This window comes from Camelus bactrianus, chromosome 17 (genome assembly GCF_048773025.1).
Source record: "Camelus bactrianus isolate YW-2024 breed Bactrian camel chromosome 17, ASM4877302v1, whole genome shotgun sequence".
Taxonomy (NCBI): domain Eukaryota; kingdom Metazoa; phylum Chordata; class Mammalia; order Artiodactyla; family Camelidae; genus Camelus; species Camelus bactrianus.
Window position 1 is genome coordinate 37,267,141 of NC_133555.1, and position 23,410 is coordinate 37,290,550.

The 23,410-nt window shown below is 50.3% G+C and overlaps 2 protein-coding genes across 7 annotated transcripts in view; one reads left to right on the top strand and one right to left on the bottom strand.

Moving 5' to 3' along the window:
- The first annotated feature begins 3,106 nt into the window (after window positions 1-3,106).
- ZDHHC3 (zDHHC palmitoyltransferase 3) overlaps window positions 3,107-23,410 on the top strand; it is a 119,780-nt gene continuing 99,476 nt past the window's right edge. For 2 of the 6 annotated variants that reach the window (XM_045509840.2, XM_045509842.2), the window contains exons 1-2: window positions 15,049-15,187; window positions 18,825-18,913. The gene's annotated coding sequence lies outside the window, so the exon portion shown is untranslated. Of the gene's footprint in view, window positions 3,255-15,048; window positions 15,188-18,610; window positions 18,914-23,410 lie in introns of those variants that run through there. The other 4 variants (XM_045509841.2, XM_045509843.2, XM_074345084.1 and 1 more) reach the window with 3 other exon arrangements.
- Window positions 10,143-19,423, bottom strand: CLEC3B (C-type lectin domain family 3 member B). The gene is made up of 3 exons (XM_074345094.1): window positions 19,174-19,423; window positions 15,043-15,141; window positions 10,143-10,685 (listed from the first exon to the last, which is right to left on the bottom strand). The coding sequence occupies exons 1-3, from the start codon at window positions 19,280-19,282 to the stop codon at window positions 10,285-10,287; spliced, it is 609 nt and encodes a 202-aa protein (XP_074201195.1). The 5' UTR covers window positions 19,283-19,423; the 3' UTR covers window positions 10,143-10,284.

The following is a 23,410-nucleotide window of genomic DNA, read 5'->3' on the forward strand; positions in this document are numbered from 1 at the left end:
TGGACAGCCGTCCTAAGATGCTAAGTAAGGGATGACATGAGGAAAGTGAAAGAGAATCAGTGAGCTTTGTCTTCTCAGTTGGCCAAATTCTTCCAGCAAATTCCCATGAAGCAGCTCGTGTCACAAGCGGATCATTAAATAAAGGACTGCTGGTGTTCAGGGGGTATCTCTCTCCCGGGCGTCTGGAAGGCCTGCCCCCCAAATGACAGCAACAACAAAAAATGCCCACCCAACGTTTCTAGGTTACCTCAGCTCCTAATCCTTCCAGATCTTTCTAGTTTGAAAAGCAAAGCTGTCATCCTGGGGCTGTGAGGCAAGGACCTGAGGCAGACATTAGGTGTAAAATAAGCTACAAGGATATATTGTACAACACAGGGGATACAACCAAAATTTTATAATAACTCTAAGTGGAATAAAACCTCTAAAAGTTGTGAATCACTATACTGTACATCTATAATATTGTACAGCAACTATACTTCAATTTTCAAAAATTACCAAAAAAGAAAATTTCTTTTAATCTACCAAGGGAGGACAATTGGTGCAAAAGGTGCCTAGGCTTGAGGGCTCCAGAGGGTCAAAAAGCCTGGCGGCCGAGAGAGGGAGAGTCGCGGGAGCAGGAGGAGCAGAGAAGGGCGAGGCCCCGAGAGGGGCGGGGCGGGGGCGGGGCTGTTGTCCGGGGCCCGGGGGCCGGTTGGCGCCATTGCGGCGGGGAGCGCTGAGGAGCGCGGGCCGCTTCGCTCCAGGCCCGCCCTGCCCGCAGGCAGCCCAGAAACAGGAAGCGCACGCTGGTCAGGGCGGAAGAGCACCGAGGAAGCTAAGAACTTCGCCTTGTCCGGCCCACAAGGAACCTTCCGCATAGGCCTCGCGGGTAGAGGCGAGAACCCCTGGGCCCTCGTCAGGACGCAGAAGTCCGTGAACACCAGGTGTGGGAGAGGAAACTGCAGGGCGAGGGCATGGGCAGGTGGAGAAGGAGCAGTTTGTCCGTGAGACTTTGCCGAGGGCTTGTCAAGGTCGTTTCTCGGTAGCATTTTCACCGAGGGCAGGAGAGGTTGCTGTCTCGGTTGGGGCCCCTTTGTCCTTTGGAGCTTGCGGTTCCCCACCTGGGGCCCTGGTCCTCCCCCAGAGAAAGTGCGCAGCTAAAAATGTCAGCAGTGTGATGGGAGTGGTGACAAAGGCCAGCCAGCCGGCCGGCCAGCGGCACTAGTCCATCCCCGCAGGCAGCAGCCACCCCCCCACCCCGCCTCCGCCCCGCCGCAGAAGAGGTAGCCCAGATAGAAAGTTCAGAAAACCTTCCACCCACTTTTGCATTTCTTCTCTTCGAGCTCACAGAGCTTTTAGTCTGGTCTCTCCCGAGAAGGATGAGTTTTCCTAACTAGTAACGACTACTCCCACCCTTGAGTTAAGGGTTGAGCTGTTATCTTTGGCTTCTGGCAGGTGACGGTCATTATTCGTCTGTTTTTGTTCCTGAAAACCTGTGCAACCTTTTACTTTTAACCTTTAAAGTTCTTTTTATTCATTTATTTTTTATTTTAAGTATAATTAATACACAGTGTTACAGGTGTATAACATAGTGATTCACGATTTTTAAAGGTTGTACTCCCTTTACAATTATTATAAAACGTTGGCTATATTCCCCATGTTGTGCAATATATTCCTGTTGCTTATTTTATACCTAATAGTTTGTACCTTTGTCTCCTACCCCTATATTGCCCCTCCCCCTTCCATCTCCCTACTGGTAACCACTAGTTTTTTCTCTGTATCTGAGCCTGCTTCTTTTTTGTTGTATTTTTTAGATTCCACACGTAAGAGATATCATACAGTATTTATCTTTGTTTGACTTATTTCTCTTAGTATAGTGCCCTCCAAGTCCATCCATGTTGCTGCAAATGGCAAAATTTTATTTTTTATGGCTGAGTAGTATTCCATTGTATGTTTATACCACATCTTCCTTGTCCATTCATATGCTGATGGACACTTACGTTGCTTCCATATCTTGGCAATTCTAAATAGTGCTGTTGTGAACATTGGAGTGCGTGTATCTTTCAAATTAGTGTGTTCATTTTTTCCAGGTATATATATAGGAGTGCAGAGTCATATGGTTGTTCTATTTTTAGTTTTTTGAGAAACCTCTGTATTGTTTTCCATTAGCTGCACCAATTTACATTATCACCAACAGGTTCTCTTTTCTCCACATCCTCCCCAACATTTGTTATCTGTGTTCTTTTTGATGATGGCCATTCTGACAAGGGTTCTGTGCATTTCTAAATTGGTGGTTACTCAGACAACCCAAAGTGGAGTCTTGGGAAGAGTTTCATAAAGGCTGCTCTGAGACAGGGACCAAGCATCTGCTCTGGAGTCTTTCCCTTGGCAGCTTCCTTCTGACACACAGAGGAAGGCAAGGCGGAACACTGACCTATCTGGGGGTCCCACTTCAGCCTACGCTCAGAGGTGGACTTTGGACCCCATTCCTGGAGTAGATGTCCTTCCCCTGTCCATCCTGACGCCTCCCTCAGCACTTATCTGTCTGATCTTGCCAATCCCCCCACCATTTCTCTGGTGCTGTTCTCAGTGCTTCCCCAAATCTCTTTTCCCTTGGGGAGAATGCTGTAACCTGAGGTGTGCTTCTCGGGCAGGGAATTCCCAGTTGGGGTGAACTTGATTTCCCCTTTTCTTTATCTCCTATGTTCCTATTTCCAGCTTTGTTTCAACCTGAAGTTCTTAGCTCTTTTCTCCCCCTGAAATGATTGGATTTTCACTTTCAGTCCATCTCACATTCTCTGATCCTTCAGTCTTTCCTCAACCTGCAAGTGTTTTTGCATGCCCGCCATTGTGCATAGCTCGCTCTCATCCTAGACGTGTTTCAAACTTAACTTTGCAGCTCTGCAAAGGTTCAGTGTATTTCCACGTTTGCATGACTTATTCAAGGTCACAGAGCAACTTGAGTTAGAATTGGAACCCTAGTCAGGAGATTCATCTACATCTCAGCTCTATGTACTGAAACCTTTTTTTTTCATCAATCATTATCTTGCCTTTCATTTCTTCTCTTTTTCTTTCATAGGATGGATCCAGCACCTTGGAGACAAACTCAGGACCTGACCTCCTGTGCACCATCTGTCTATGCCCTGCAGCCAAAGACCACCAGGAGCAAAGTTGGTTCTACTGATTTGTTGCAGTGAGGGAGACTGTGTGCAGGTGAAGACGAGGAGTCACGGACATCTCAGCACAAGAGACTTAAAATACAACTTGGACTTGTGGTAAGTGATGTGGGGGAAGTTTCAAGGAGACGGGTTTGCTCTGGATTGGATGCTGTCAGGAAGCAGGATTGATTCTATGATCAGGAGTTTCTATTTTTATATAGAAGGTGAGACAAAGGCAGCAGAGCTAAAGCCGTGGTTGGTGAAGAGACAGCCATTACTGTGTGTTAGCTGGGGGTGGAGGTGCTGGGTGATGATTGTGGTTTGCACAGTGGCTTTGTTTCTGTCTGTGCTCAGACATGATTACAGAGTGGTCTTGTTTTGTCAGCCTCGTCTGAGGTTGGTGATCTGTGACACCGGCTCTGTTCAACAGGAGAACATTGCAACCTAGCTCTAACTGCCTGACTAGTTGGAGCCTGATTCCAGGGACTACTTTTCTCTTTGTCATTACAAAGGCAAAGTCTTGATCCTCAAGTTCCAGCCTTCTCTATATCCTAGTCTCATATCTTCACGGTGGGAAAAGGATTCTCACATTTGAAGGGGAAGAGGAGGAGGGATGGATGAGACTAAGGAGGGGGATTTGTTTGGGGTTGGGGATAAAACAGCATCTTAGCTTAGAGGTTTCGTATCTCTGTCACCTGAGTAGATCCAGGGTCCCATTCCTCTACCTGGACAGAATGAGATTCTAAAGCCATGTTCGGGAGTCAGGGAAGGAATTAGGATAACATTGGTGTGCAGGTGTCCTATGAATTATTGGAGGAAGTCAGGTAGAGGGGTGGGGAGGCAATAAGAAGTGGCCATTTTTAGTACAGATAATCCTCCCTTAGAAATATAATCCGCTCTCTTAGGAAACATAGGTAGCACGATCATACATCCCCATTTACTGGAACATCTCTGATTTTAAGTAATACAACTATTTAATTACCTTGGATATAGTTTGGCCACATATTATATTGTTTTATATGATTTTATTTTTTTAGTGGAGGGAATCCCATTACATGTTGCATCCTCTGAGAAGCAGATAGCAAAATGGGATTAGAAGTGAGAGAGATTTGCTGGGGGAAACACCTGTGAAGGATCAAGGGTCCAGTGGTGCAGGAGTCGGCAGGGAGACTGTAAAGAGCTGGGGAAAGAAGGACTAGGTGGGAAGAACCTCGGACCACAGCACACTGCTGGTGGCCAGGTCGCCGGGGAGTCCCCAGGCTAAACTTTCCCCTTAGAGGAGTCGTCTCAGGCAGGAATGGTTCAGCACTGGTGCCCCTGCCCTGCTCACTCATGGCCGAGCGGCAACTAGGGAAAGACTGGTCTCTGTCCCCAGGGTGGCAGCTGAGGCTGGCAGCCAGCACTGCTTCTGGCGGCAGGTTCCGTTACAGCCATCTGAGCAGCAGCCTCCGTGACCACACATTTCTTCGGTTACCAATATCTTTTTTGTTTTTGAGTCATTGAACCGGTCAAGTCCTCCTGGAAGCAGAGGCCAAGACAGGATTAGACATGCAAGAGATTTGTTAAGGGAAATGCCTGTGAAGGATAAAAGGGGAAAGAGAAGAGGGAAAAAACTTACACAAATGTGATTTAAACTCTAGACTGCTAGCAAATAAATTCATAAGTTTTGGGGTTTTTTTTTTTAAGCCTGTATTAAGTTATAAGTCCTCAGTTTTGCCTTGGGAAATACCGTTTCTTTATAAGTCCTGTTAATTGATGAAATTGGAATTTGAACATCAAACACACAAGGTCTGCCTCAACTACTATTTTTTGTATGGCTCCTTTCTGTAAGTGCTTCATGTGTGCCCTCTCCCTCACTGCTGCTCAGCTGGAGGGTGGTTTGTGTCCCCCCACTCCCTGCCCGGGGACACTTGGCAGTGACTGCAGATATTTGGCGCTGTTACAGCTGGAGCTGGTACTGCTCCAAAAGTCGGATTGGTTTGTGGAAGCAGGTGGGTGAAAGCTTACCAGATATGGATTCCAGGCCTCTCTCCGCTGCCTTCTCCCGGGGCCTTGGAGAGAGAGAATAATTTAGAGGGGATGTGAACAGACTGCAGTTACCACAGGTAAGGCAGCCATGGTTGGTGAACGTGAGAGGCTAAGAAATTTGTCTCCGTCCGTGTCTGTGAGCTTGGCCCTGATGCTGTGTTCTCCCGGTGCGGCTGAGAGCTCAGTACAGCTCAGAGATTGTCACTCTTCCATGGTCACAGAACTAGAAAGGGGCAGAGCTGCAATCCAAATCCAGGGTTTCTTCCTGACCCTATTTTACTACCACCGAGTAACTTCAGCCTGGTTTAAAGGTTTCCTGGTGAAACTTGGTGATTAACTGGAGGAAACACAAGTTTCCCAGTTTGTCACTCATCTGGCTATTCTGCTTATATGTCTTTATCTGAAAAACATTTTCCTACCAATACTGCCCACTTATTTTCACAACCATGCAGAACAGGAGAGCTACTCTTAGGGGGCAAAACAGTCCCGTCCCTTTGTCTTTGAACTCCTTAAAATGGCAAGTCCCTCAGATCCAGGCCTCATGGCCCAGTTCCTGGCAGAGCACTTGGCATATGGTGGGCATTCACCAAGTTCACAGTTTGGAGAAATGGTTTGCACAAAGCTTCTTTCTACTAAGAAAGGGAGACTCTTGGGCTCATCTCTAGCAAGCTTTGTAACCTTGGCTGGACACTTAACCTCCCTGTGCCTCTGGTTTTTGTCTGAAGAATGCATTGATGTTGAGATGTTTCTCCCCTGGCTGTGTTCTCACACTGATGAAACAGCAGTGCACTCTAGAGGAGAAGATGGTTAGGTGTTTCATAGGTTGTGTTTTTAGCTTGAAAGAGAGACTCATAAACCATGCTCATAGATGAGTCACCCATGAAAAGCAAGTGAAGTACAATCTAATGGTAGGCTTCAGAAACAGCCCTGGAAGATCTGGGTGGAAAATGTGTTTTTACTGGATTCCCTACCAGCAATCACAAATACACACCAGTGCACATCACCGTCAGCTCTTTTTTACAAACCTTTCACAATCATATCACAAAATACCTAAAAACTTTCTTTGAGATTCAGGAAGGACTCAGTGTACATGATAGATGGTACATGGGCTTTGGAACTCAACAGACCTGTGCTGGAAATCCAGCCCATCCAAGGATGTTCTTAGAAAAATTATCCTCTCTCTACTACATTTTCCTCAACTATAAAATAGGCTTAATAATACATCTCTCCTAGGTCATTATGAATATTAAATTAGGTAATTTCTGAGTTGTTGTCAGGACATCATAAGGGGCTTCTGGGAAGTTGCCCAGCAACACCAGGAATACACACATTACTCATTTTCTTTGTTTTTATTAGTATCTCCACTGGCTCTCAACAAAGCCAGAATCAAAAGAACAATGAGCCTGGAGATTTAAGGCATCAGGGACACATGAGTGGGTTAATATTTTCAGTTGAAGCAAATATGTGTCTGTGTGGGGAAGGGGAGTTCACATTTCATGGGCCAACTCTGACCAAGGCTTGAACCAGCCTCCTCTGCCCGGCAACTAGTGGTTGTGCAGTAGTGGCTCTGGTTTAGGGAGGATAGGAGACGTTGGGGGAGATGGGGAGCCAGGAAGAATATTATTTGTAAGGGTGAGGCAGGAGACTTGTGTCAAGTAGCAATGGAACCAGAGAGGTGGGGCCAGATTTGAGACTTCCTCAGGAAATAAAATACAGGAGTCCTGCTGACCTGAATCTCAAGTGTGACAGACACTGAGGCACCTGTGATGCCTCACAGGTCTGGGGCTGGAGTGACTGGGAAGGCGGGGACCTCCTGTCGAGATGGTGAACTCAGGAAGGGAAGAGGACTGAGTTCCCTTTTGAAACATGTTGGCTTAGGTGCCTAAGGACTCCTAGGAGGCGGTGTGCACCAGGCATCTGAATCATATCCATTTGGGGTTCAAGAGAGAGAGAGAACAGTGCCTATGGTCACTGCGGAAAGTGAGGTATCCAGTACAGTGGGTGAGCCTTGCTTGGGCAGAGGAAACAACCACCAAAAGCTTTCTTTTCCGGAGGGAGTTCTACCAAAGACATTCCTGAGGACAGGTGGGCAGAATCCTGGACTCAGGAGTCTGAAGAGATCATCTGGGCTAAACTCACTTTGCAGCTGAAGAAACTGGGGGCCATGATGCCCCACAGGCCTTCTCCAGGATCCCACAGCAAGTGCCACCATTACCAGCCCCAGGTCTCCCAGGGCACCTCCTTCTCCACACAGAGGGTCTCCCTCTGTACTTCCTCTCCTTGACTCTGCCTCCCCTTGGCTGGGACGGGCTAGGCTGAGGAAGGCTGTAGGAATGGCCAAATGCGAAAGGAGGATTAGGAATAGGAGCAGCAGCAGTGACGGGACAAAGAGGAGAGGTCAAGGCTCAGTAGGGGCCTGAGCGCATGGATCTAGCACATTGGCGAGAACCAGCAAGCTGACAGAGAAAGCCCCTTCTAGAAATCACCCCCTCATATGATGAAACAGGCATCTCTTAATTGGATGGATGGGTCTTTCATTGGTTCATGTATCCTATAAAGAAGCAGGGCTCGGCATCAGCATCATTCCGACCTTTCACTTCTAGATTTGTAAATGTTGAGAAACCTTGTTGGGATAAATAAGTTGGTAGGACTAAGAAGAGTGATGTCACTTAACCATTGGACTTCTTCTAAGATACAGGTCAAAAGCGCTCCATCATGAGAATCTATTTTGCATGGTCTATGAGCTGACAGCTTGATTAGGCTCTTCTCCAAGGCTGTTGAAGGCTGAGAACTGGAAAGCACTCAACTTGCAAAGGGAGTTTTTACTCTGTCTTTTGCTTCCTCAACACCTACACCAGTATTTCAAATTGTCTCTTTGTTGGGCATCTTCAAACTTTTTTACACACCAGGGCAACACATGGTAAAGAGAAATGGATGATTGTGAAGGAGGGTGCTGCCATCAATACATACGCCTTGGAAAATTCTACAAATTTTATAGCCAGGGCCAGGACTAGGGAGATGAGTGAGGCACTCAACTGGGGTACAAAATTTAAGGAAGTGCCCCCCAAACTCAGTAATTATGGTAAATATTTGAACATGATGTTTTTAAAAATCAAAATTAATGCCAAAAAATCCATGATAAAAAAAAAAAAACACCAAGATTTAAAATAAAGACAAGATCCTAGGATAAATGTACCCCAGCTTAAAGTCCACAAGTCTCTGTTTCAAATGTAAGAGCACTGGCGGATTATTAAAGATGGGTAATGATTCTCTTGCTCATACTGCTCCCTGCTGCTGGAAGCAGGCAATGCTCGCTGTGGGCCCCAGGAGTGCCTCAGCCGCACCTCTCCACCAGGCAGGACCCACGCTCCCACACAGAGGCATGGTACCCTCTTGCCGGCAGCCACCCAATGCAGGAACTTTGAAAAACCCATAGCCACCTAGCTACCTCCTGCCAGATAGTTGAGTGGGATAAAATGAGCCCAAGTCTCAGAGTTGCCAGACCTAGATTTGTGTCTCAGTTTTACTTCTCACTTGCTGGGCCATCCTGAAAAAAAATCTCATCACCATTCTGAGCCTCAGTTTCTGCATCTGTAATGGATCTCATTAACTCTTCCTTTAACTGTTGAATTACACGAGATGCTTTTTTGTGACAACTCTGAGCAGACTGGCACAAAGTACACAATACCTCCACCAACCAACCCCACTCCCCTTGATCAAATCAGACTATCTTCAGTGTATTACTGAAGGCAAGACACACGAGAAGACAACCAGGGAGAAAAGGTGCCGCAGAAGTCCAGACAGTGGATGCTGCTGTGGCGGATGAGATAGGGAAGACCTCCCCTAGAGGGTGTCACTAGAGCTAGGCCTTCATGATTAGATGGGCCAGGTCACTCCAGGAGCTGGCCAGTAGCCTCTGGAGGTCACCAGACCACTTCGATGATGCTTATCTCAGGAAAGTTCCAGTAACATGACACAAGCATCATGTTGTGGTGGAAAGGCCAAGGCCCTTGTAATCCTGGCTCTGCTGCTTACTACCTGTGTGACCAAGGGAAGTCACTTAACTTCCCTGCGCCTCAACTTCCTTTTCTACGAAATTTGGATAATAACACATCTTGTCCTGGGTGGATAAGATTAAATAAGACGACATACCTAAAGTTCCGGCGATGATGTGGGCTCAGTAAGTAGTAGTGGTTACTGCTAGTGTGGAGCTTTCTGTGAGGATTGGGAAAGGAGGGGGACACACCAGTCAGGAAATGTTGGCAACTGTTATATTTGGCTCCTGGACCAGCCCCCTTGTTGGGCAAGAACGGGGTTGCAAATATCCCCTGTGAGCAGCCTGTGCTCTCACCCCACCCCAACCTCCCCAACAAGACTCAACACATCAGTGCACCCCAGAAATGAATCCCCAACAGGAGGGGGTCGGGGTGGGGGTGTGTCTCCTCCCCTGGAGTTGCAGAGGGGCTGCTGGATTCCAACACATGGAAATGGAGTCTACAATAAGAAGCCTGAAATTTTGAATAAGGGCTGTAACTTAGGTAACAGTATGTTATCAGTGGTTCATTTCCTGACCTTGATAATAGTGCTGTGCTTATGGGAGAAAATGTCCTTGTTTTCAGGAAACACACTGAAGTATTTAGGGGTAAAGAGGCATCACGTTTGCAATTATTGTCAAACGGTTAAAGAAAAAAGAAAAGGATAAGGAAATATGGGAAAATATTAATGTTTGGAGAATCTGGGGCAAAGGTATACAGGAATTCTTGCAACTTTTCTGTAAGTGGGTATGAAATATAAAGTTCTGTTTTAAGGCAGCAGCAGTCTGGGGTTCCCTCGTCACCCCTTTTCTTTTCCTCCTCCTCCTCCTCAGTGAGCCAGCTCACCCTTTTTCACTACCTCCCTCCTCGCCTCCTTCCACGTGCCCTCTTCCCGGGCTCCCAGGCTCTCCCTGCCTCACGGACCGGCACAGACCGCAGCGACTCTGCCAAGCTGCACGCACTTTATTTGCAAAAGGAGGCTCCCAGCGTGCGGGGCCGGGATGCGGAGCATCATGGCCCCACACCCCGCTTCCCCGCTCACGATCCCGCTCGCCCCTCGCCCCGGCCCCGCCCCACCCGGCCAGCTACACGATGGCGAACTGGCAGACGTAGGGCAGCTTGTCGCGGCAGCGCTTGTCGAACCACTTGCCGTTGGCAGCACCGGCCAGGGCGGCGCAGTTCTCGACCTTGCCGCCGTCAGGCTGCGCGGTGATCTCCGTCTCCCAGTTCTTGTAGGTGATGTGGCCGCCGGTCATGTCCACCCAGGAGCCTTCGGCTGCCATGTCATTGAAGCCCAGCCAGACCTCGGCCTCGCCGCCCACGCTCTGGCGCAGGTACTCGTACAGGGCGTCGTTCTCGGAGCCTGTCTTCGGGGTGCCCAGGGTGCCCCCGCGCGAGATGCAGTCCTCGCTCGCCTCGTGGAAGGTCTTTGCCAGGACGAAGGCCAGAAAGCACTTCATGTGCACCTTGGTGCCCTTCAGGCAAACTGGGAAGGGGAGAAATGGCAGTCACCCAAATGTCTCCCATTCCTGAGGCAAGAGCCAACGGCTGGAGCAGGCGCACCTTCCTCTTTCCCATCCCTGTCCATCTTATGTGCCCTGGTCCTGCCCCAGACCCACGCCAGAGGGCCATGCTGTGGTGGACACTGATGCACAGCTCAGATCCCCATTCAAGAGGTGGTTCCTTCTGCTAGGAGTGAGGTCAGCCCCCTCAGCTGCAGAGGGCCTCTCCCTGAGGTCACATCCTTCCCTGGTGCCACATCCAGTGCCTGGGGGATGCAGGAGTGTAAAGGGCAGGTCACCTCTGCCCCAGGCAGGATAATTCTGAAGGGGCTTTTCAGCATCAAGGTGCCACAGGGTGGCAGAGGCTGGCATTGAGCCTGCGCTACCAAGTGTATTTCCTGCCCCTCCCTCCACCATTTATCAGGGGATAAATTAACTCTATCTCAGAGTGAGCTTCCCAGGTTGCCCCAGCCACACCCTCCCTAAGAAAGAAGTTTGCAGAGCCAGGGGACATGGTGACCCAGAATGTAGACCACACTCCAGGTACCCAGGACCCCAAATCCCTGCCAGAGGTGCCCCAGCAAGCTCCCAGCACCTGCCAGGGTCCTCTTCTGGGATCAGTGCTCCTTGGGGTAGGGGCTGGGAGGACGGAGTTGAGACAGCAAGATTCTTGGACAGAAATGATGGCCCAGGCAGTGGTAGGCAGTAGACCAGGGACTAGCTCTCTCAGGCATGGAACTCTAAGGAGTCCAAGAATTCTAAATGTAATGAAGGTATATATTTGGTCAAGTTAGGAGCATAGAACATTTTCATGGTTTGTTGTTGTTGTTGTTTTAGTGGTAGCAGCATTCCCTTTATTTATTTGTTTAGAGGAGATACCAGGGATTGAATCCAGGACCTCATGCATGCTAAGCATGTGGTCTACCATGAGCTATACCCTCTTCCCCCAAAGTTTGTTCTTTAGCTTGGTTTATAACTTAAATGGATGTATGCCTCCATTTGTCTTCTTGCTGCTGACCCCCAAACTGTTAGGGGTGGATCTGCACCCCGTCACATCCCCTCACTCACCCACTCACTCAATTACTTTTGTTTAACACAGCTCCATGTCCCCGTGGGCATCTGACACTCCTGGAACTCTAAACCCTGGTCCACCGTGGAGGTGTCTTTACTCACAGACTCTGTCTGAAGTCAGCCGGCCCCATCCTTTGCTATCCTGCAGCTCATACAAGCCGGGCTTCATTGCCCTTCCCCAGCTTGGCCCCACGCTGCCTTTCCTTCCTACTGGGGACACTGTCACATACTGCCTAGACCCTCTCAGGATGAAGGACTGATTACCCCAGCCAGTAGGAGCACTGGGGGGAGAGCAGCCTGCACCCAGTGAGGGCCGACCAGCCCTCTTGCCCCAACTCAGGACAGCTCTGAAGGGTCCTCCCCTCATTAGGGCTCCTTCTGCAGTCCTCCCTCTGCAGCTGGCTGAGGCTTTCATTGAGACAGTGCACTCTACCCACTCCTGCTTCCTTCTGCCCCGTCCCTTCCCCAGGCACCGATCCTTAGGGTGCTCCCTGATAAACCTCCGGCAAGCTAGACTCTATCTCAGGGCTGCTTCCTGGGAATCCACCCCGCAACACTCCCTCTAATGTAGTGTTAGTTTTCAGTGCCTTATCATGAGATGTTACTGACATTTTGTTGCTCTGGCCTATTTGTGACCCATGCTAGCCCTTCATAGCTTTGCTCCTGCTGTTCTCTCTGCTCGGAATCCCTCTTTGTCTTCCTACACGTGCTTTGAGGGCCAGTGAATACACTGATTCCATGAATATATTGAGGCTCCCAGAGAACAGGACCTCGGCTGGGTCACCTCTGCCTCCTTGTGCCAGGGTTGGCGGGGCTCACATGTGTTTGCTGATTGGAGGAGGGACAGTGCAGACAGTGGGAGGGGAGGGTTGCTCTCCTAACCCCTGATTCTCTCAGCTCTTCACCTGGGTCAGCAGAGCTCAGGAATGCCTCGTGTGGGATTATTGACAAGCTGTTTTGTGTGCTGTGGTGGTAAAGGAGAGGATAATGAGAGCCCATGAGCCTCCTGGGAATCAGCAAATATGGAGGGTGTTTGGATCTCCATGTGCTGTGGACTTTGCACAGGAAGGTCCCCACCACAGCACCTCACTTCAGGGGGCAAGTGGCATCTGGGTTGCATAGACTTCACATAAGCACAAAGCTTAGTCAGAGAGAGACCCTAGAGCTTGCCCTGCAAGTCTGCCCCCAATCCTTCCACTTAAGGTGAGGAAACTGAGGCCCCAAACGGCACTTTGCTCATTCTAAACATTCCCCCGTGGCAGACATTGTTGGTAGACTCAACACCCCTTCCCAACTCCTTTCCCCTTCTCACTACAGAGGTGGGAAAAGCTTCATTCTTGTATTGAAGCTACAGGTGGTCATGTGGTAGAGCTCTGACCAATAGAACTGAAATGGAAGACCTTCACTTTCTGGATAAATGGGACATGTGTGGCTAGGCTACCCGTCCTCCTTCATCTTGCCTTGAATGCACTCATGATGCCTGGAGTTGGGGCAGCTGTCTTGGCACCATGAGGTGAAGTTTCTGAACAAAAACTTAGAGCTGCCTACTTCTGGACTCAACTCTTTGTTTAAGCCACTGTTCGTTTTTTCTATTACTTGAAGCCAAAACATGGTAGACACATCCTTTCTAGAGCCCCTTACTGCTAAACTAAGCAAGTTTTATAGTCATGTTTGTCCTCCCTTCAAAACATTTTACTGTGTTGATGTGTGGCAGGCTTTAGAGACAAGGGCAATCAAAAGCAAACAGGACCCCTGTGTTCTTGGGGCTTATAGTCTACTGGGGGAGGCAGACATAAATCAACAAGTGAATGTATCACTGCAAACTGCAGTAAATGTGATAAAGGAAAGAACATCATTCTGTAAGAGCTGATAACTGAGGAGCCTGATTGAGATGAGGGATTGGAGACACCCAAGATGGTGATGCTAGAGGCATTTATTAGGTGGATCCCAGGGGAGCAATTCAGGCCAGAACAGCATGTGCAAAGACCCTGTGGTGAGAGGGACAGAGTGTGGTGCTTTAGAGGGACAGAAGGATGGCCAGTGTGCTCCTGAAAGAGAAGATCTGAGTGGGAGGGAGTGTGTGAAAACTGTCCAATGAAAAGGATCCTAGAGGTTTCTGAGGAGGGAGGAGGGGAAAGCCCAAGGCCCAGGGATGGATACACCTTGGTCAGAGAAGCAACAGATGAGAGGGTGGCTGTGGGCACAGGAAGGTTTGTAGATTTCCTAAGAAGGAGCCAAGGCGATTCCCAGATGATAACCTGAGAGGCAGCATAGCAGAGCCAAGACAAGACTCTGCTTATTTCGGCTGTTGGTAAGACACTCAGCTTCTCGTTGGAAAATAGAGGTGGGGTTAGAGTAATAGGTCCACTGCATGGACTTTCTGTGCGAGTTAATGAACATAAAGCACTCAGAACACTGCCAAGCGCTCAGGAAGCTCACGTCTAAGTGTTACCTGTTACTGTTAGTCTGTATTGTGTGTTCTCCGGCTCAGGGTCAGGAAAGAGTGGGTGAGTCTGAGATGTGTGGAAAATGGAGACAATATGAAAGGAACTTGGTGGAGAGAAAGAGAACAGGTTGCCCAGGCAGGCTGGCCAGGCAGTGCTGGTGCAGGTGGCTGCCAGCTGGCCGTGTCCCCAGGCTCCAAAGCTGTGTCTTTTCCATCCTTGCTTGGCGGGTTAGTGCAGGGCCAGGAAGGCCAAAGCCCACCTTTCCTCACACCCGGCACACGCCAGGCAGCCTGCTTCCATTCTGATCCTAACTGTGCTAATGAGCCAGGTGAGCATGAGCAAGGAACAGGACCGCTCTGTGCCTCAGTTCCGCTCTTTAATGTGGGGATGATAAATCCTGCCTCAGTATAATGACGATGATGAAGAGTGACAGCATCAGCAAAGCTGCTGATGGGGTGGAGCTAACATGCCCTGTAAGGCTGTGGGGGCTGGCTCAGTGGAGGGTCTCCTGGGGGTTCATCAGGGTGGCCTCTGCTCCACAGAGCGTGCCAGGGCTCATTTCCAGGGGGTGGTAACAGATTCTTACGCGAGAGCTGCTTGTCCTTCTGGGACATTGCTGCTTCCACACATCAGCGGATCCTCCCAAGAGGAAGCAGGCTGAGGAGTGGGCTCCCAGAACCCCACGCCCTGGCCTACAGAGCTGGCCTGCAGGAGCCAGTGAGGGCCCTAGTGCTGGCTGGAGGCTACAGTGGATTGGTGGCTGCTGGCCTGAGCTCTTCTGTCCAGTGCGTCCCTGCACGGAGAGGCCGCCATGTGCACTCACCCGTCTGCAGGGCCTGCTGCTCCTTGAGCAGGGCCACCTCCTGGGCCAGGCTATCCACCTGGGTCTTGAGCTCCTCAATCATTTTTGGGCTCACAGCATCTAGGATGAAGTCAGAAGGAAGTGGTGACAATCACAAACACATGAGGTAGGCAGTGGGGATGGGGGCAGGGCAGGGACTGGGCGGGGTGTTGGCCACAAGGGGACGGGGAGACTCTCCTTGACCTTGATATCTTGGCGGACTCCCTCTCTCTCTGTTTCTGCTGGTGGTACACTGAGTAATGGCTTTTGATTTTCCTTCTGCCAGGGGACCATCCTTCACTTGCTCTTGCTAACATGAGACCTGTGCTGCATTGTTTAGGAGGGTTACTGGGATCAAATGGAGTTGGGATTGGCAGAGGCTGGGTAGGAGGTGCAGGCAGAGCCTTCAGTGACCCCCAACCTCCCTCCCAGCTCCAGAGGAGAACAGAGCACAGGAATCAGGGCCAGGGCCCCCCATCCCCAGTGACCTCCCAGATTCACTTTCCCAGGCTGGAGGAATAAGACATAGGGCAGGAGGGTAGGTGCCCCAGCCTGGGGCTGAGCATGTCAGTACAGGTTAGCGTGTGCATGGGCTCTGAGGTCACACGGAGGTGGGTGACCAGGGAAAGGTGCTCAGCCTCTGGACCTACTATCCCATCTGTAAAATGAGATGATAATAGCCCCACCTCTGAGGACTCTGAAGTAGACTAAAGACTAAGAGAAATAAAGCATGTGACCATCGCTTGGCTCACAATCAGCCCTGTGACGTAGGTAATGTGTCTCTTCTGTACCACCACCCGTTCGCAGGCCGGAAACTAGGCCATACTGAAGCGACTCGCCTGAGATGGCAGCGCCAGCAGCCAACAGGGCTGGCCTGAACCCAAGTCCACATGGCTCCAAGCTTGTTCTCCATACCTCCGTGATGGCAACGGATTCCTAATGCAAGCCTTCCTGAGCACAGAGTCCCTTTTGGGAGTCAGTTATGCATGCATGAGAGGCAGGTGGGAAACGTCTGTGTGTGTGTAAGTTGAGAGCTGAGTTGGTGGACCCCAGTCTTTCCGAAATCCCAGAGGCTTCAGGAAAAGCTGAACTCAGCTTGGGTGGAGAAGGGAAAGTGCTTCCATGGCTCATCTGGCTGTGCCTGCATAAAGTCCATGGTATGAGGGGTGAAGTCAGTTACCCCTTTGTCCACCGCAGATGCCTTTGCAGGGGAATCACAGGAAACATGTGAACAAGAAAGATACTGGCAAATACAGAAATTCATGATGTAGCTTACCAAACACAAGGAAATTATCCCCAGATGAGCAAGGCAAAACAGCAGGTATTTGGGGCTGGCAAACTAGCCTGACTGGGTTATGTGTGCCTCCCACTGGGCCTCTGCCTCAGTGGTTTACAGCTGCTCTGTTCCCAGTCATGTGATGCACCAGCACTGGGCGCCAAGTTGAGTACTGCACAAGGGCACTTGGCTGAGAGGATAGAGGGGGGCCGATGTCCAGCCCCTAAGCCTTGCCCTGGCTGTGCTGTCTGACCAGACCAGAGAAAGGATGCCCATCTGTCATTTGTCAGCGCAGAGGGGAGACCTCTTGTGATTTGCACAGAGGTGCCCTGGTATACAAGGGGCCTTCCAGGGACTGGCCAAGGAGCCAGATGCTAACAGAGCTCCACTGAGGAGGGAGCGGGAGTTGGGGCGTTTCTACAGCTCTGGGATGGGAGTCGGAGCCCTTGTGCTGCCCCTCTCTACCTCCGAGCCTCAGATTCCTGATGCGTGTTATTGAAACAGATGCCCTCCAGGTCCCCAGGACCCTGTTCTAGGGGTCTGTGACCCCCTATGAGGTCATCCTGCCCACCTGAGCTCCTCTGCAGGTGTGGCCATGTGGCCCTCGGAGCTCCAGACGCCTGAGCCCTTCCTGCTTTACCTCTGGCTGACCCCACACAGCCAGCTGAGGCCACACCCCACACCATCGGCAGATGCTCCCCGAAGCAGCCTGGGCTCCCGGCCTCCTCACCCCACCCTGGGGGCCAGCATGGGGCGTGGCATATGCTGTCCTTTCCTCCCCTTGTCCATCCTGCCAACTTTTCCACCACTCGACAGTCACCGAGAGGGTCTCTATGGGCATGACGGTCCTTCCTCTGGACTCACTCCCCAACTTTTATGCACTGGCCCCTATGACTAGATTGTTCCTGTGATTCCTAGTCCTGGCTGCTCCCAAGAATCACTGGAAACTGGTGGGAAAAGCAGATGCTGGGGCCCACACCAGCCCCCTGATCCAGCATTTCTGGGGCTGGGTCCCAGGCACCTGGATTTGAATGTATTTCCCAGATGACGCTGATGCCTGAGTGAGAACCATGCTGTTCTCAGATCGATTCACATCTTAAGAGCAGGGACTGTGATCTGCTAGAGTGTTCAGCACATACATTGGCCCCTACATGGAGGAGGCACCAAAAGCATTCGTTGTGTAGGTGGGCAGTAGGTGGAAGGAAGGAAAACCAAGCTGAAGTGGGTTTCAGCGAGAGGCAGGGCTGGTCAGGACACTCCACTCTTGCTCTGTCGGCTGTTCTGCAGGCTCCAGAGCCCTGGACCTCCGGGGGCCATCTCCATGGAGACCACTTGGAACCGGGGTTCAAGTGTAGTAACTGGAGAGGACCAGGGCATTGTCTGGTCTGACCTTCTTGCCACATGATCAAATACGTATTAAATCTTTGGTAGACTTGAGAAATGAGCAACTATATGCCACATTCAAAATTGTATTATTTGCCTTTGAAACTGTGTACCCTTTACAAAGAATGTCTGTTGGTGGCAATATTAGCTAATGCTCATGGACACAATGCATGCTCTTAAGTCTTATCTTTTTAGTGAACATTTTGTAGAAGATAATATATGCATATAATTTTTAAAAACCCTGAACAGTTCAAAACATAAACGTCTCTTTCACAAGCAAGTCTGCCCTCAGCTCCTTAGTTTTTCTTCCCAGAGGTAATCACTGTTACTAACTCCTGTGGGTCCTCCCAGAAAAATGCTATGTACATATAAGTAACTATACATTTTCATATAAATGCCTTTTTCAAAAGCAGTGTCAGCATAGTATCCATTCTGTTTTGAACTTTTCATTTTTTACTTTGTAAACTGAGCCTTGGGGATTATTTTCTGTCAGCACCCAGATCTGCCCCGTTCTGTGTTGCAGCTCTGTGGGTCTCCATGGTCCTGATGTGCCTCTATGGACATCACCAGTCAGTGGCCAACGGGCAGCTGCCCATTTTCAGAGGCTCAGAGAGGAGCCTGAGGGCTGCCCATGCCCCCTTCCTTTCCTGCCTTCTCTGTGCTCTTGGCCTCGGCCACCTGTTTCTCTGCCTAAATCAGCACTCTCATCCCCTGGAACTCTCTCCCCTTGCCTCTGAGCCCTGTGGGGGGTGTCAGCCCGGTTCTCGTTGCCATGGCATTTCACTAACGTTGTCTCAACATAGCCCAGGGTGACCTCACTGCCGGCAGGGCTCCAGGGGCAGGCCTTGCTGAGGCCAAGGCAACTCAAGGACACCCCAAACCCAGAGGCAACAGAGGGAGAGCAGAGCTGCCTCTGCTGCCCCAGTTTGGGTTTGAACATTTTTATTTCCTCAAGCTTGTGATACACTACAGGACTAAGAATTAATTTGTTCTTTTTTTCCCCTGCATGTCAAGTATGTCCTATGTGCTAGGCACTTTACATGTTTTATGTCATTAAACCTTCACGACAAGCCTTTGAGCAAATGCCACAATCCCCTTTTTACAGTTGAGAAACCCAGGATTTGGAGACGACAAAGCAGAGCCTGACAGCACTCCCTGATGAGAGCCAGCCATCTCCAGACTGCCCAGCCAAAGGTTTGATTTCTTTGTAATGTTGGGGTTGGGGGGAGGAGTGAATGTCAGATTAAGTGATCTGGAAGGTTGTTTCCCATTCTGAGAGTCAGTGACTCCTCCATTTCTGACAGCTGCCCCTGCTGCAGGGGAACTCTCCCAAGCCTCAGGGGGTACTTCACTCGTGGAGAAGGAAAACAAAGGAAGGGCAGAGCATGAGGACCAGCAAAGGAGAGGGCAACCAGCTCCCTGGAAGATGGGGAGGGCCCTGCCCCCCTCCTTACCTTTCTTGACATTTGCAGCCTTCTTGACCTTGGGGGTTGATACCTCGGCAGTGACCTGGGTCAGGAGGGAGAAGAGGCAGAGGAGCAAGTAGGGCCCCCAAAGCTCCATGCTGCTGCGCCGGCTGGAGCTGCTGCTGCTGCTGCCTGCGGTGGGCCTGGGTCAGAGAGCGCTGGCAGCTGTGGCCCAGGCTGCACGTCTTAAGGCAGCAGCCACAAGGCCCTCTGTCCAGGAAAACCCTCCCAGACTTGGCTGTGGGAATGTAAAAAAAAAAAAAAAAAAAAGCCTGCACAAGGAGGAAGGCCTGGGAGCCACAGAGCCTCGCTGTCCAGGGAACACCCACCCAGCATCCTGACCCCGCCTTCTGAAACAGAGTCATTTTCTAGGATTCTGAAAAATACACGCTGGCCGTCATAGCTCACATCTGCTGAGCGGTTTCCTTGGGCAGGCGCTGGGTCATGCATTTCCCTGGCCTCACGGAGGCCTCACACGAGCAGTGAGGGAAGTGCTGTCCTTTCTACATTTTGCAGTTGAGGAAACTGAGGTTCATTGAGATTAAAGGAGCCCAAGCTACCCAGCAGTTAGGGACAGCGTCAGTATTTGACCCCAAGCAGGGTGACTGCAGAACAGTGGTGCTACGATGTCCCCTTACAGACTGAGCTGGGGCTGATTGCTGGATTGTTTAGAGTGCTTGCTATGATTCTTTCATGGTTCTGTCTCTATGTACTTGATGCATTGTTGATTAAAAATACAAGGGAGTCCTCTCCTTTCTTCACTTCTGGTACTCAACCATCCTGTCCTGAAACAGAGGTGGCCACTGTGGGAGAAGGGAAGTCATGGTGTCCCAGAGTGCTGTCAGAGATGGAACAGGGAGGAAATAATGTCCCCAAGGAAGGCAGCCTGGTGTGGGGTGCCAGGGCCCAGCAGGGGCAGAGGGGGGCATCCCCAGGGAAGCAGAGGTCCTGTATGAAGTGTTGGAGTCCAAGCAAGAAGAAGAAGGGGTCCACTTGGGAGAGCAGAGGTGAGAGATTGCTCACATACCGGGGCATCTATGGAATAAGTAAATCTATTAAAGACCAAGGGAGCCAGGTTTCTCATTGTCAGAAAAGGGAGGTACAAATAGAGAGAGAGAAAAAAACCTAGAATGAATCCTCTGCTATAGGATTAAAATTGGAGTTATCAGCGTGCAGTTGTGGACTTCAGCAAGTAAAGAGGAACCTATGAATGTTGGTGGAAATGTGCACATCAGCTCCGCAGCCGTCTGGGAGGGCCTTGGAGCAGCAACCCCTCTGCAGCCTTGAGCATACCTAGCATCCGAGTGCCGGTTTCTAAATACAGCTTTCCACCAAAAGAACCAGAGCACCTTGGAGGAATGGTTGATTCCAGCACTGGGGCAGGAGAAGTAGAAAGTGAGCCTAGAACAAGTTGTTTAGCTTGAAAGCAAAGAAGTGTTTAAAGAAGGATGGGAACGTGCCAGGACACAAGGCAGCCTGAAGGAGCTTCCCGGGGCCAAAACCAGGGACAGTTTGAGCATCAAAATAGTGATAGTAACAGTAGAACAGGAAACCATGAGTATCCACAGATGTAAATAAGCGAATACACTGGAAGTCTGATTTCCATCATCTCAGATTACTTGCCCATAAAATACTTATTAATTACAAAGAGGCAAGCGTCACATCACAGTGGAGAAGCCTGGCAGACATCAGTTTAAGCAAGTGACCAGAGTAAGCGTCATCAGTAATGCGCCAAACGCAGAGCCCGCAGCACCTGAGCACCTGTCGGGCTGCAGGGTGGGGAATGCAGCCCCACCTCCATGAGATTTCTGCCCAGGAGACATCATACAAACCCAGCCTGGGGGCTTTCTAAAAACGACTGCTCAACAATCTTCAAAACTGTCCAGGTCATGTCTCAGGAACTGTTTCAGACTGAAGGAGGTTGAAGACACAGAGTAGCAAATGCGCTGTGTGGATCTGAACCAGACCCTTCGGCTCTCATGGACCCCACTGCAACAACTGGAGGAACTTGAGGGGTCTGAGGAGCATGTGGCAGCGACGTACCGCTTGGATGTTAGTGTCCTGCTAGGATGGTGTGCTGTGATTTCGGAGGAGAGTGACCTTGTCAGGAGGAAACAGGCACTAAAGCACAAGGTAGAGGTGGGGCATCAGGTTGACAACTCACTGGAAGATAGCTCAGGGAAAAACATTCTTTGTGCTATAGTTGCATGTTTTCTGTGAGCTCGAGAATGTTCAAAAAGAAAGTTCAGTGCTATGTCAGTCAGCCTTTTCTTCCAGGGTCCCCACCTTGCCCCATCTGGTCTGTGGAGGGATGTGCCTGCAGCCCCGCCTGGCTGGTCCCGCCCCTGTGGTCCCCAGGGCAGGAGCCTGGGGCAGGCAGCAGACACTCATGAGGCCCTTTCTGTCACATTCTGGGAGTGGGAGAGTGTTTTATATTCGCAGCCAGGCCCTCACTGAGACAGTTTGGGATCAAAGATTACACAACCTAACAGGGAGCCTTGCTTCCTGGAACTCTGGGTGGGTAGCACATGACAAAAGAAACTAAATGATTCTTTTTCCTTTTTAAAACTCTTTTGCTTTCTTGGTTTTCTCACCTCAGCTCTTTGGCAGCAGGGAAATGGGAGGAGCTTATTTCCAAGTATGAGGCAGCCAGAGGGCCCTCCTCCTCCCCCCCCACCACCCCCAGTTTATCAGGAGGGCCTGATTGTTGAGGCCTGGGTATGCTGGGGAGGAGGGCCCAGAGAGGCTCTGCTGTGAGCATTCAGAGCCCGGGGATCCCTACTCCTGGTCTCATCTCACGCGAGCCCTGCAGGAGCGTTGGCGGAACACACTTGGAACTCTTAGCACCCCATCATCCCACCTCTCGATGTGGGTTGTCCTTTTCCACTGACCTTGTCAGACGTCTCCATGTGCTTGCATGTATAATTCCTGGGATGAGCTCGTCATTACTCTGCAAAGTAGCTGGTTCCAGATGCTCGGCTTGTTATAAAGTTATGCAGGCAGGCCCCTGAAACATCACCCTGAGGTCCCTGGCACTGGCCTCTGAACAGTCATTTAAGAGGCTAGGAAATGTTTGAAACGCGCCTTCCTGTCCCTCTCTGACTGTCTCTTCTCCATGTTCCTTCCCCTTTTCCTCCCAACTTTTCCTCTAAGATATGATTACTGTAGTTTTTTTAATCTTCTGGAAAATCACCTTGGAATAGATTTTTGCTTGTCACGATCCTCACCATGGTGCAGCTCCCAGAACAAAACGTGTTCTCAGGAGCCTGCCAGGGGCAGGGGCCGGTGTCTCCGGTGGTCAGACTGGACAGTCCTTTCAGAAAGCCACTTCTTTGTAGCCATCATGCCTCATTGGTTGCCAGTATTGAGCTTATGGCCATCAAACACCCAGGTCCCCTTGTCTACTCCCAGCTCTCCCCGGCCAGGTGAGAACCATCATTGTGACCACCTGCAGTGGACTCACCGACAGCCCTGGTGGGGTCTATGGATCTCACCCTCCCAGCGTAAAATGTCTCCTGCTGGCACTGTCCCTGAGGCCTCTACCAGCCAGTAGGACAGCAAGTGGGGGTGGTTTCAGCCAGAAGAACAATGCTGGGTTAATGTTCACAAATTGCCCACCCTCAGGGAAAGGTCCGAGTACTAACACACCTACCCTCAGGGCACAGGCTTTTCATGCCAGTTTCCCTACATTCCCTACAAGGAATCATCTTGACAATAAAGCCCAGAGGCAGAAAAATCAGAAGAGTGCTCTAAAAGGTACATTTCAGTTTTCAAGTGGTTTTTTTTTTTTTTTTTTTTTCTCCTAAAGCTATTGGATGTCTGAGTTATATAAAACTAGCTCTGGCCACCCCACCCATGTCAGCCCAAACAACAACAAAACTTCTGGCCCAACATGGAACCACCCCCACCCCCTACCCTGCACAGATGTTTCCTTTTAGCTCCACTGGCCCTGTGTCAACAGAAAATGTGGCCCGCCTATGGAGCAGAGAGAACTTTCCACACTCTCTTCAAAGGTAAGAATGTCCAGGGTGCACATCTCCAAGAATATTGTGAGGGCAGTCTCAGCCCTTAGTCAAAACCAAGGACACATGAACGGCCTATAACCAAGGCCTCCATGACCCTCATTTGTTCCTTTTCAAATCACTTTGGCCTGATGCTGTCGTTCATTCAAAAAAAATTGGCTCTGCCCGTGCGTGCCGGGCCCTGGGGCACACAATACTGGGGG